Source organism: Onychostruthus taczanowskii, unplaced genomic scaffold (assembly GCF_017590055.1).
Source record: "Onychostruthus taczanowskii isolate IOZ18803 unplaced genomic scaffold, ASM1759005v1 scaffold4, whole genome shotgun sequence".
NCBI classification, from domain to species: Eukaryota; Metazoa; Chordata; class Aves; order Passeriformes; family Passeridae; genus Onychostruthus; species Onychostruthus taczanowskii.
In genome coordinates, this window is record NW_024501459.1 from 451,630 (window position 1) to 466,195 (window position 14,566).

A 14,566-nucleotide genomic window follows, 5' to 3' on the forward strand; every position below is an offset into this window, starting at 1 on the left:
TTCTTTGGTCCATGTGGATGGATAGGTGGATGTTTCCTTTCCTGACAGGGAGTAAATTGAAAGCAACTCTTTTGAACTCATTGACATCACTATGGCACAAAGGAAAGAATGAATCAGTCTCTCAGTATGTATTGTTTGAGGAGGTTGAACTCAATTTCTGATAAATGAAGTTGACACTAGTATCATACTGCATCTCTTGTAAAGGTCCTGATCTTCCCCAAGTTTAATTTTCCACAGTTCATTCATCTATATTTTGCCTTGAAACTCTTTTATTTTGTCTTGGATTTGCAGGATGTCTTTAAGGACTGAGTGTGTAAAATAAAGGATGACAGATAAGTGGCCATGTACATCAAGACTCTTACTCCATCTAGGGGCCCTGACAACATCATTAAAGAGCTTCTGTCACACGCAGGGGGAAGGATGGCTGTGCGAAACTTCACCTAAATCTCATTTATCTGCCATTTCACATTCTGCAGTCTTGTTGCCTTTCTCAGTGTGGCTGATTGTTGAGCTATGTTTGTATCAGCTGTAACTTTTCTCCTTGGCCTAGTCCTTATTTCCTCAAGAGATGTGAAGTTTTAGAGCGTGGTATTTTAAGGGGAGACACTGCAGTTGCCTTCTGGTTTGGGAGTCGTGGTTACTGGAGGAATGAATCAGCTGGGGAAATGGAGCACCAACCCACTCTGGCAGAAGGCATTGCTTTGAATGTGAGTAATGTCAGGAGAGAAAATCTGGAAAGATTGTGTGAACACAGAAACAGAATTTAGTCAAATACTCTGGATAGTATAAGAGGCTGCCTATAAAAATGAAGTTGATACCCCAGAAATGGATATTCCAGATACCAGGATCCATCTTTCCCTCTTTCCAAGCTGATTATAGCTCATATTCCAGGAGATTTTGGGGCAAATAAATTGCATTGTTTTCAAATGTAATGCATTGTTAAACACCTATGAAAGCTGGAACCTATGACAGTAATTAGTAACTTGATTACCAATCTCAGCAAAAGGTAAATAAGATCGGTCTGAACTGCCCTTATGACTTCAGGCATAAGATGCTTTTTCACCAAAAAGTCCTGTGTGTCACATGAATGTCCTGTTTCATAGCAGTGTTCTCACTCTCAACAGCTAAAGCTGGTACTGGCATTTTGTCCCAGGAAGCTTCTGGCCTGAGCTAAACTCTTCAGAAGAGGGAAGCATATGGTAATGGTCTTTAGTATGTCTCTTCTGTTCTGGGGATGAAAAATGCAGTTGTGGTATCAGACTGTTTACCCAAGCATTAAGTTCAGCTTAAGATCTTCTCTAATTATTCTTAATAGATGAAAATGTTATGGGTCAAATTCAGTCCACATTACATAAGAAAATATTTAAATTAATAGAAAAATGATCAGGTTAATAATTTGCATGTATGTAAAAATATAACGTCTTTTATATGCCAGAAAGTGCACGATTCATCTTTCATTAATATTCTGTACCTTGTGTTGCTGTTTACAGTCTGACCAACCCTAAATGATTTTTAAACATAATAATACAGAAAACAATGTAACCATGGATCACACTGAAAAACAGGATATATGCCAAGGAGGGCTTTTGTTTTCAAGCAGTTCTAAATGTGTAATAGCTACTCATTCTTTTTCATTGACCTTTGTGATATGACTGAACCTTGAAGGCTGATAATGTAATCTCAACTTGTTTTCTATAGCTACTAGGTAAGAAATTGTTGCAAAGAACTGTTAAATCACATTTTCCCTTATCATCATGAGCTATTTTTAAAGGAAACAGCAGTCAATATGAGATTGGGGATAACACCCTTAAGCTGGTAACGTGCGCTGCTTCAAAATTAATGAAAAACGTAAATAACCCAATTTGTTAACATTTGCATTCCCTCTGTGGTTGCTTTTGGCTGGTAACCATGCCAAGCAAGCTGTAGTCCCCCTGTGGCATGGGGAGTGTTTTAGGGGGGGATGGATGGAGCTGGCAGCGGTTGTATCAGAGGGAAAAAGGAAACTATTGATGAAAGAAAGATGTGGTGTAAGTCAGACGTGGCATTTGAAGAAGCATGCTGCTGGAGAAGATGTTATCATGTAATAAGGGCATCCAATATGAAGACATTCTGCCTTTTCCCCCGCTTTGGCATTGTTTGCCTGTCGCACGTGATCGCCCGTACAGGACATGCACACCGCCGGATCTCTGGCACGCAGTCGTCATTCGACTGAACACAGAGACAAGGCCATTTTCGGGAGACAGCGGTGGGGATGCACCGCCTCTGATCCGCGCTGTCTCGCCTGACACCGTGCCAGGAGAGAGTTAAAATGCTGGAGCGAGCGTGGCTGCGTTTAAAACACACCCAGGAGTGCCATCCTGTGGCGGGGAGCCGCCAGGAGCGTGTGCGGCCTGTCCCGCCGGCAGGCGCGGGTCTCCGTCCTGCACGCCATCCTGAGCCTTCCTCCTCCGGGGTTCAGGCGTTCCTGATCTTCCAGGAGGGCTCACACGCGGCTTCTGGTTCTCCTCTGGAAACATTTTTTAAAAGTCTCCGTGATTTCAGTTGCTGTATTCACTGTCAGGTTGACCAGATCTATATTTTACAAACTGACCTGACAACTCAAATGTAAGGCAAGCTGACCTTTTTTAAGAGAAATGAGAAAGCTGTTGTGCATTGTACATATCTATTGACCAAGTCTTGTTACCTCCTGAGTTCTTTGGCTGTTTGAGAGCTGACACTTGCAAAGCCCTTCTGTAGGAACTAATAAGTCAGACTGAGGCCTGATCACACAGAGCCTCAAACAAAAACTTTCTCATTAAAGCAGTTCTGTAGTGGGATCACAAGAATAGTAGACACCCACAGTCTAGAAATACCATTGTCTTCAGGTGGTTAGAAAGTTTCTGACTATGGAGTACATGTAGCAATAGGTCTGCTCTTTGCACGTTGGTCTTTACTTCATAAATACATTTAACTCTTATAATAAAAAAATTATATGTAATCAATGAATTTAGGCATTGTTGACTTCTTAGCAACAGGGCAGAGTTTTAATTCTTTCCTAGTTGTCACCAAAATACTAAGAATCTTAGAGTTACATTTTTTTATTATTTCAAAGCACGTTTTAAAAAAGGGAAACACTTTGCCAGCATCTGGGTGACAAGTAGATGACAACAGTTTCCCAGCCCAGCGCTCAGGGTGGCTCACCCGCTGTTCCCTTTTGCAGAATTGACTGTCATTAGTGCTGCTCCTTGGAGAGACTGATGGCTTTTGCCACCCACAGAGAGCTCTTCAGTCTTAGGTTAAATAGAGGTAAGACAAGATAGTCAGGAGCTGACAGCAGGGGAAGAAGGAACTTCTATTGTAAATTAAATTACTGTATAAAAGAAAAATTTTACTGGAGATCTTTACACACTCATATACCGTGGTGGATTTGTCAGGTACCATATTGAAAGTGAAAAGACCACATTTCAGTGTATTGTTAGCCTATTGATCACTCCTCATTATTAACACTTGATCAAAGTTCTGTAATGATCAGAATCCCAGGAGGTTTTAGGATAACTTGTTTTACCTTCTGGACACAACACAGGTAGAGTATAATAGGATGCCACTCCAAGTACACAGACAGGAGAGCCTTTAAAACTTTCCCTAAATTTTCAGTGCCTCAGTTGTGCACATTGTGCCCTGCAGATTTCCAAACAACCAGCAGCCAGGTTTGGCACCCACTCAGGAATTTCTTCTGTGCGTGCAGTGTGCAGCTGGCTGGCATATGCACAGACAAGCCAGCTCCTGAAGACTGGGACATCACTTGTCCCATGTGGCATCACTGGGACAGGTGATCTGTGTGAATCCAGAGAGTCCAAATACAGCTGACTTACTCCATATGCACACTGGTTCAGGAAAAAGCTGCTTCTGTTGGCTGGTCTAAATGTTTAGTTCCTAACCCAGGCACTCCTCCTCTCCACTGGGATGGGCAGGTAGAAGAGGATAGCCTTATTCCAGCTTCCTGCTGAGCCAGTGCATACCACACAGCTGTGCAGTCTCAGAGCACCGGCAGAAAGGAGGAGGAGGAATGTATGCAGGTGACAGGGAATTAAATGAAACCACGGCCACCCTCTGAAATTCCTCAGCCTTCAGGGGAAAGCTGAAGGGCATACCTGAGTATGCACACTGCAGTACACCTCACACAAAACCTCTTGAGAATGTGGAGGACTCTTTCTCAAACATTCAAGAGGCCTCAGAGTTGATTCTGTGGTTTTTTATTTACCACATGTGTTAGAGAAGGCCCTTGGAGCACAGCTTACTTACTTTTAGACAAAAGTCAGTGAGGCAGCACTGACTCCTTTCCAGTAAGAGTTACTGTGGTTTTGCAGTATAGGTTCATGATCAAGCAGGGACATCACAGAATCAATGAAGTTGGCAGGGACTTCTGGAGAGAGCAGGGTCAGCTACAGCAGATTGCTCAGGGTTTTGTCCTGTTCAGGTTTGATTATTTTCAAGGATGTAATCCACAGCCTTTGTGGGCAATATCACAGTTTTAAAACGCTCACAGGGGAAATCTTTTTCTTACAATTACATTCTTTCTATAAATTTTAATTTATGCCTGTTTCCCTCAGTCTTTTCACTGTCCTATTCCTGAGAAGGGTGTGGCTCCATGTTCTCTACTCCATTGCATTGGATCATAGAATCATAAAATGTCTTGGGTTGAAAGGGACCTTTAAGGTCATCTAGTTCTAACCCCCTTCCATGGGCAGAGATGCCTTCCTCTGGACCAGGTTGCTCAAATCCCCATCCCCATCCTGGCCTTGAACACTTCCAGGGATGGGTCGTCCACAGCTTCTCTGGGCAACCTGTTCCAGTGCTTCACCAACCTCACAGTGAGGAGTTTCTTCTTAATATCAGATATTTGGGCCATGAGCAGTCTGGGTGTGCCAGACTGTGTAGAGTGACAGCTGTCACCAGATGTACCCTGCCAAAGAGTACCTCATTTTAGCCCTGAGCAGAAGCAACACCCTGGTACATTTTCATATTCATGTGACTTGGTATCCAGACAGTGTAAAAAACTGCAAAACTTTATTGCTGGCACTTGGATCTGCATCGTAGTGGGATGTGCAGGTAAAGCTTTCAGTGGTCACACTACAGCTGACTGATTTGGGGGCAGCTTGGCCACCAGCAGGTGTGGTTTAGAGGAAAAATAAGCCAGTTAGTCAGTCCTCTGTTACCTGCTTGGCAGCAGGAGAGAGGGATCCAAACAGAAAATATGAATGACTGCCCAGGCCTTCTTAACAATGACGATGACAAATGGCTCCAATACCCTAATTTGTGATGGGTTCATAGATTCTAATGAAAAAAAAAAGAAGAATCATCTAGCATATTTTATAGTATTCTTAGCATTGCTAGACAAGGAAGCATAAATCTTTCCCTTTTAATGAAATCCACCTGAAATACCTGACATACAGTCAAGTGCCATTGATTTCAAATGACAGTACAAGTATGCTTAAACTCAAGCATGTGTGTAAGAGCTTTGCTGGACTAAAATCTTTATGAAATGTATAGTAAAATTTTGGAAAGAATTTAAACCAATATTTCATTTAAAATTTCTTCTTGTATTCACCAACAAAGGAAAATATATATGAAGGAGAATTTTTGGTCCTATCACTTGGACATGCTTATCTTATATTTACTTAGACCTACTACATGTTAAATAAATTTGAATTGATTGTTAAAGACCTGATTTAGTCACTTCCTGTATTTGATTAAATGTAATCTCCTCTTCCATGTTCTTTTAGTAATAAATGGAGAGATAACTTTGTAAAATTCATCGTTAGGGTATAACACAAAAATTAAATTGGGCAGATGAGGATTTTTGTATTAGATCCATTTAGTGGTAGGAAAGCTTAAGCACACAGACTGTTTTTAAGTTTTTAATTTATTTTTTTTACTACTTGGAAGATAAACTTTGCTACAGTTTTTTCTTTTTTATATTTGCTTAGGACAACATCATTTCTTGACAGCTGATGTTTGAAGTAGTCTGCCTCCTTTGAGATTAGTGATATATCCAAGATTATCTATATCTCAGAGCCTTTCCATAATTATAAATTGCATGATGGAGAGAAAAAATTCATTTTTCACTGCATCAGTAAATATTAATTTCTTTACTTTGAGTTGAAGAAAAGGAATGTAGTCCATCTCTTCACTCTCATTTTGCCTATTAAGATACTGTATCTACAAAACAGAACATTACTTACTGCAAATAAATTCAAGTTACTAGTTACAAAAAACTGGTACATTGGTTTTTTGAAGATGAAGAATGAAGAGCCTAGAAAATGCCTGAAGGAAAGAGGGAGGCTTGAGATCGGTAAAACTGACATATGTGTGTATAATAAGCAACATAAGATTGCTGAGTTATGGTTTCTCTGAATATATCCAGGGTACATCTCTTCCACAAATTGACCTGTTGACAGAGTTGTAGGTGATGGAATTCTGCACTGTAACTACTAATTGCTCACTTTCATTATGAAAGTAGTAAAATGTAAAAGGAAGAGGTATTCTGAACACAGGTAAAGGCACAAGAGCAGGATGTAAAACTTGAAGGTAATCTGAAAACTTTTTAGTGTGAGGAAAATACAAAACTCCTTTCAAACTGAGCCAGCTATCTTCATCCCCCTTGCATCCTGCAGGGAGAGACTGATCAGTTCTGTCTCAGTGCACTGGCAACAGGCACTCTCCAAATGTTGCTTTAACAGCTGAAGAAGTCCATTGAAGGAAATAACATTTGCTATTTGGAGTGTATTTTCATGCATTAATCTCAATTCTCTGCGGTTCAGTCCAGGTCTCCTCAAAGAGTGCATTTTTTGGTAATAATTGCTATGGAGTGAATGGCAGCCGTCTGTAATGCTCCTCATTTGTGTCATCCCACTTCTGTCTGGACACTGAACTTTATTTACTTTCCCTCATTACTGTCTGTTACTGAGCATGCTCAAATGTGAAGCCTTCTGTGATGCTGTTCAAATATTACCTAAGAAGTTAAATTAGCAGGCAGTGTTCGCCATAGAAGATGTAATAACACAAAGTTTAGCTTAGCTATGACTTCAGAGATCACTTAACAGAAAATCTAAAGGGAAGCATAGTTTAGCAATTGCTTGTGGAGATGGTCTGCATTTTTTTCAGACATCAGGCAAATGAGTGAGATCTACACCTGGGTAGCTGTGTTGTTTACAGAGTGTGAGGCCTTTCTGAAGGGTCCCTGAATGTTGACTGGGTCTCATGATTTTTGATAACCTTATACCACACGGGCACTAAATACAAGCAGCTTTTACTCCTACTGCGTAGTGATCATCTGCTGGCACTGAAGGAACAACTGACAGATTTCTCTAGTTTTCCAAATCTGTTTCCAAAGAGGCATCTTTCACACACTGAGGCATAATTTGCTTTTCAGTGGGAAATGTGGGCAAGGCAACAAAAGCAGCAACAGTAATTAGAAGTTAAAAACAAACTTTTGGAGACTTAGTCTCATGAAGGAATTCAAAGCAGATTTTAGGAGAGAGAAAGCTCTCCTGCGTTTAAATGCTGCTTTGTTACTCTTGAAACTCTTCCTGTTAGCATCATGTAGCATGTAGAAATCAGATTTGGGGTTTATTGCACTACGTGTTGTGCAAACAGAGGAGATATGCCTTCTTCAGTGGGATTAAAACAGTCTCAGGGATGGATATATAAATAAATAAATGAGCATAACAGGTATTATGGAAAATGGGTAGAAGAGAAGATGAGGAATGTAAGCTTATGCAAAGTTTGCAAGGTTGACATTCTGTTATTACATTGCACAGAATACAGATATCACATTAGCTGTAGGCATCAATTTCTATTAGTACAAATGAGTGAAGCTTGCAAAGTCCTGTGTTTTACTTCCCTTTTGCCAATACTGACAGTTTGACTTGGCAGCATGGTATAATAGATAAAAGTTTGCTTACTGTATGAGTAACCTTAAAAAAATAATAGAATTCATGGTGATCAGTAGCGCACTACACCTGGATGTAATCTGCACAAGGTCAAGCGAGGCAATGTAAAAAGTAGTAACTATGACACGATCTGGTAGTTGTTCATACAGATTGAAGTATTTAATATTCATATTTTCTGTAAAACCTGAATTACTCTAGGTCTTGTAGTAGTTAGACTAGAAAAGACATATTTTCTTAATGTTTAAGGACGAAGGCGTAGGATTCAGCTCAATTAACTTTACCAGCTACGGGGTTACGTGTCTCATGCAAACATGGTCCTTTAGGCTTTGTCTGTAGACAGTGAAGAAATACAGGCAGATTCAAAGCACTGCTCATCCCACCTGTCTCCCAACAGATGCTTTAAGTTGCTTTTTTCTTTCACTGACATGAGAGGGATCCCTGGTCACCAGTCAAAAGTAGACACTTAGGTTTTTACATTTAATTTAGCTGCATGATTCTTGTCCGTAACAACTGACTTGAGTAAAGGTCAGAGACTTCAGTCATCTGTACAGCAGCCTAACAAAATGTCCTTGTGGTTTTGAGCTAGACATTTGAGCAGGTATTTTCAAAATCAGTAGTTCTTGTTAAATGTCTGGCTCATGTCCATCTTCCATCTCCTCCTCCAGGAAATACTGCTTTCCAGCCTCTTAGATATATGTACGATTAATTAATAAAATGCAAAATAAAATAGTGCGATATGATTGTTGTTTATTCAGCTTCAAGTGGAACCAAAATGTTTCTGGAGAAAAGAAGAAAAGCCTGAGTAAAATTATTTATTGCACAAATACACAGCAGTTTCTTGAGACTAATATTTCATAGTGGGTAGGGAACTCTTACAGCAGTGTAATTTCCAATAAGTCATTTTCTTAGTCTTATGCCCTACCTTTCTGGCATACCAATGAACATCAGGAGAGCTTATGAGTCTTTCAGGTTAGAGTTAACAATAAAACGAGTAATTTTCTCTCAGATATGTTTAGTATACCAATGTTAGTAGTCCCATGTCTGCTAGCCTCTGGACATTTTCTTTCCCAAGACCATCATCAAAACTAACTCTGGATATGACTATGTTATGAGAAATATAATATCAGTAGGAAAACAAAACAACAAAAAACCCCACATTAAAATCTGACAGCTACACAGTATCCGTACTAGATTGTGTGAAGAATAAAGACACCAACTCCCGTTTCAGCCTTATTCGTAGTGCCAGCTTTTTTCCTCCATATTCAAGAATTTTCCACTACTAGGCTACAGCAATTAAAATTTAATTACAGCATGAAATTCTCACTGGTAGGGAGTCTGGGTATCGGGTTCTTCCTCCCTGGGTAACCTTTTATTGAGGTTAGGGAACCCATCACAGTTTCCAATGACTGCAGAAGTGTACATGTATGGTCAAAACTATTCCTGCACAGGCTGCTTGAAAGGTACCCCAGCAGTTCTGATGACATGATATCTTACCCTTCAAATTGCCCTTTTCCACTCTCGTGCTTTTTTCTGCTACCACACTCATGCACTCCCAGATAAACAGCCTGTATTCTTTTCCCACCACCTCTAATATTGCTGATTTTACATCCTTATTCAGTATTTATAATAAGGTTGTCCTAGTATCTGCCTTGGTCTGTAGTGCTGATACCCCTGTTTGTCCCATTTCTTGGATTGCTCTCTTGTTAGTGTAGCCTCAAGTCAAGGTGAGTGTCTACATATGGCATTACTCTTTCTTTTGCAATTTGTTATGCCTGTTAACTTCTCACATTGTTATCTTTCTGTAGTTCATGTTTGATGATTTGCAAACATAGCCAGAAGCCAACGTGGTGAAACTGGTGGTGGAAGCACCTTCTTCATCTGCTTGGTCTGAATGACCAGAGACAGCCCCCATGGCCAGCGACAGCCTGTATGGCTATGGACCATGAGGGAAACATCCCGCTTCACCTTTTGCTTTCTGCCTGTCCTTGCGTCGTAACACCACCTCAAAATACATGCACATGGTCCAGCATGTTCCTGCATCGTCTGGCATGTTGCTCTGTATTTCTGGTACTTTCCTTGGCTGCCTTATGTGGTGGAATGCTCATTAACCCTTCTCTCCTGGACCAGACAATGGCCTACTTTCTGATGACTTTCTCCATTCTCTGGCCTCTGAGCCGTGTGGAGAAGCTGCCCAGAAAGGGTCAGTTATTACGTGCCAGCTGTCTTCCTGGAGATCGTTCATCTTCCATTTATCCAGATTACTTCTGTGACAGTGAAAACTGTTTGAGTGGGAATGGAGTGACTGCATTAAAAGGATCTGAGACCTATGCCAGATTTTTTATGGGGAAGTTGTTCTTCTACCAGCCAGAAAACAAACAGAAGAGTTCAGAGTTTGTGTACTCCACCCACCCAGCTGTAGTGGGTTGACTCTGGTTTTATGCCAGACACCCACCAAAGCATCTATATCACTCCCCTCTGCAGCTGGTCAAGGAGAAGAAAATATAACACAGGGTTGAGATAAGGACAGAGAGAGATCACCCACCAAATAAAATCACAAGCTAAACAGATTCTAACTAGAGATATGAATTGAATGTATTACTAGCAAAATCAGAGCAGGATAATGAGAAATAAAATAAAATGTTAAAAAACACCTTTCCCCTACCTTCCCTCCTCCACCTCAGTGGCACAGGGAGACAGAGAAGGGGGATTATGGCCAGTTCATTAGAGGTTGTTTCTGCTGCTGCTGCTCAGGGAGAGGAGTCCTTCCCCTGCTCCAACCTGGGCTTCCTCCCACAAGAGACAGTTCTCCATGAACTTCTCCATCCTGTGGACAACGTTTCTCTACAAACTGCTGCAGCACGAGTCACTCTTTCACTGGACACAGTCCTTCAAGGACAGACTGCTCCAGCAAGGGTCCCCCACAAAGTCACAAGTCCTATGAGGCCACTGCTCCATCAGGGGTTCCTCTCTCCTGGGTTTGCAGATCCCTGCCTTCTCCAGCACGGGACTCCCACAGGCTCATAGCTTCTTCTGAGGCATCCACCTGCTCTGGTGTGAGCTCCTCCAGGCACTGCAGGTGGATCTCTGCATCCTGGACATCCGTGGGCTGCAGGGGCACAGCTGCATCACCATGGGCTGCACCATGGGCTCTGGTGCCTGGAGCCTTCTCCCTCTTCTTTTCCACTGACCTTGGTGTCTGCAGTTGTTGTTCTCACATATTCTCACCCTGCTATTCTTTGGCATTAATTACAACTGTGCAAAACCCTTTTTTTAATTCTTCCTACATAGGTTATCCCAGAGGCATTGCCACTATTTCTGGATGGTGCAGACTTGGCCAGCAGTGGGTCCATCCTGGAGCCAGCTGACACTGGCTCTGCCAAACATGGGGAAACTTCTGGCAGCTTCTCACAGAAGCCACCCCTGTAGCCCTCTGCTACTAAAACCTGACCATGCAGACATCAGCTTAATTTAGGGTAACATTTTGAACACAACCTGCCAGCATACAAGTTTGCCTATAGAATTTTCCGATTAAAAGAATAAAGTAAATACAGAGATAAAATAAATACTTTGGTGTCACAATGGATCTGTATCTTGTAGGTTTTCACAGTTACTTGCTAGGGAACAGCAAGAAGTGGAAAAGTGCTTTGTCTAGTCCCTAAAGTAATTGCTGCTACTGCTACCACTCATCGGTATGGAGTATCTTCCTCTTTGGGCTTACACATGTGCTAGCAGGGTGTTGGAGGCTGTTTATTCCTGAGGCAAAAGAAGGGAAACCCAGTCATAGGGCAAAATTTCAGACTAAGTAGAATGACTGTATCTCATTTCATCATCCATCTGCTATCAGCTTACATTTCCCTGCCATCAGACCGTCATGTCACATTGCAGTCTGAGACAGCACCTGCAAACCAATCAAATAAAAATATAATGAGGAGGATTATAATTAAGTTTCTCTATCTACAAAAACAAGGATCTCCTTCCACATACAGGTGCATCATAAAACATATCACCGTGCTGTGTAATGAGAACTGTGCAGTAGTTTGTCTGGTGAAAAAAAGAGAATTTGCCCCCTGAGTCTCCTGAATTGTTTTTTATTGACACTTTAGTAGGACAGTAGGTAATACTTAAGATAGAGGGATGAACCTTTGAGTTCAGTTTTGAACTAAATCCAGTTTTTAAATTACTGTAGGGGTTTCTTTATTTTTGGCACAGTGCGCCTCTTCTGGAAATGACAATCCATGGCAAGCCAGTCATACTGCCACAATGACAGTGCTCTGCAAATGAGATTTCTGTTTGGGTACAATATGAAGGGTGAGCAGAGATTGTCCTTTAAGCTGTCCTTTTAGGTAAAAACAGGCCCCATCAAATTCAGCTTAGACCAGGACTTCATCAAAGAGAGAGATTTAACAAATCATTTGGCAAATATATTTAGAAGACATAAAATATGACTTTCAGATCACTTCATTATGTGTTATTTGTTTAAATGTACCCTGACTCAATTACAATTCTGTTTCTGTAAAATATTTTGCTTTCCATACAAATTGCTGAAAAGAATTTTCAAAATATCAGTATGTGAGAAGCACTTAGTATTCGTAGGATCTTCTGAAAAGCCCATCTGCTATGCAAATTAATATCTAAGAGTAATTTCTGAATGGGGATTCATAAAGGCATAGTTCAGAAAAACAATTAGCATATGTTTACCTTTCAGTGATTTCTGTAAAATACAGACTTTTATTTGAATACTTCATACAATGAGGAATGATTTCCCAAGCTGAGGTTATACTCATTACAACTAGTAATATCAATATATTGTTTGCTTATTAATGGATTTGAATTTTATTTGCTCGTTCCTCCACCAGATTCAATATAGGGTGGTAGAAAAACGCATTAATTCATTTAATTATTCATGAAGCATGTTGTACATGGTTGCGTTATTCCACACCCCATGGGAGGAGGTGACTCTTTTTCTTAGTTGCTTTCAGCAGCATGTTTTGCCATCTGAGTCTTTCTGTCCTGTCCCCTAGTGCACCTGGTGGACATCTGGAATGTGATCGAAGCCTTGCGGGAGAATGCCCTGAACAACCTGGACCCCAGCATCGAACTGAACGTGGCTCGCCTGGAAGCTGTGATTTCAACCATCTTCTACCAGCTCAACAAACGGATGCCAACGACCCACCAGATCAACGTGGAGCAGTCCATCAGCTTGCTGCTCAACTTCCTGCTAGCCGCCTTTGATCCGTAAGTCTGCCTTTCCTCCCTCCTCTCCCAGCTGCTGAAAGGATTTTACTTCCTCCAGAAATATCTCTTGAAATCAATTCAGCAGGCTCAATTCTGTCCCACATAATGAGCATGTGAATAGTGCTAACTAGGGAGATAACCTAAATTAAGGGCCTCTGCTTTCCTTTCTTTCGAGCCAAATTCAGCACAACTGTGTTTTCATCCAGCTACTCAGACTTGTTCCAGTTTATATCAAAGAAGAATTATCTACAGAAACAAATTCACATGCGCTTCTAATTTGGCTTGTTGTTTATTGACACACCAGTGGCTGACACCACTGCAATGCCTCTGCAGCAGTGCCATGGGTTAATAGCTCATTATTTTGAAAGAGCTCATTTCCCTGCAAGTTCTTGCAGCTGTAAGCAATTTTTTTTTCTGGCTCATGCCAGTGCAGCATGATTTTGAGACCATGACAGAAATAGGATTGAAGACCTGTAGGTGATGAAATTCATGTTGTTTATTACTGCATGGGACTCATATTACAAAAAGAACAAGTTTTAGATAGAGCAAACCACTTACATTAATGAGTATTCTGTGTATATCTATTGCAATTTCTGAATGCATAGTTGGCAACCTGTACTGCAATATTTGCAGTCCTCAAAACTGAGTTATTGGAGAACAGCAGTTGAGTCTGACAGGTGCAGATGTTGTCACTTCATGGCTTATTTTTTGAAAATTCATCAGCAGAAAACACTGGCCATTAAACATTAAAATAAGGATGCCTCCCCTCTCTCTTCCCAGTCCTCTCTCTCACTGCCCTGGTACTGGGTGTCATTGAGCACCTCTCAGTGCCAGACCAGCCAGTGGCTCAGTCACCATGGCAACGGGGAGAAAAAGTAGGTGTTCCACATGAGAAGGCTGCACTCAACCTCTCCTCCTGCCCCTCTGAGAGGAAGAAAAGCCAATCCATTGTGAAATCGTTGCATTCAGGAATGTTTTCCTCCCCTCAAGGGCAATAAAAGAAGGAACGGGCATTTTAATTCATATCATTGTGGCTGTGACAAGCACACTAAAGGATGCTGGAAATGACCAGATGCATTTATTGCTGCATGCCACAAGTAAGCTGCTTCCTGGCTGGCAAACATATGGAAAGACCCTGGTCTGTGGCAGCAAGACCTGTGATACTGTGCTTGTTTTGTAGCTCACTGGAAAGGGACAAAGATCTCAGCTACACAGCACAGCTATTTGCAGCATAATGGAGTACAGGAATTCAGTCCCCTGGAGGGAATCAGAGAATGTTTTTCAGGGGGAAAGGTTTGCTTTGCCTGAAAACACCCCATATGCTGTGGTTCATGATCTGTTTCTGAGCTCCCATCAGGCCCCCCCAGGATAAGGAAGCTGTGACTTTCACTCTATTTGTC

At 41.3% G+C, this 14,566-nt stretch overlaps 1 protein-coding gene across 20 annotated transcripts in view; it reads left to right on the top strand.

The window, feature by feature from the left end:
- The window catches only part of DTNA (dystrobrevin alpha), a 221,049-nt gene that overhangs the window by 140,005 nt on the left and 66,478 nt on the right, over positions 1 to 14,566 (top strand). For all 20 annotated transcript variants that reach the window (XM_041412835.1, XM_041412830.1, XM_041412833.1 and 17 more), the window contains one exon: positions 12,953 to 13,166. In XM_041412835.1, coding sequence (XP_041268769.1) covers positions 12,953 to 13,166 — 214 coding nt within the window. The remainder of the gene's footprint in view (positions 1 to 12,952; positions 13,167 to 14,566) is intronic.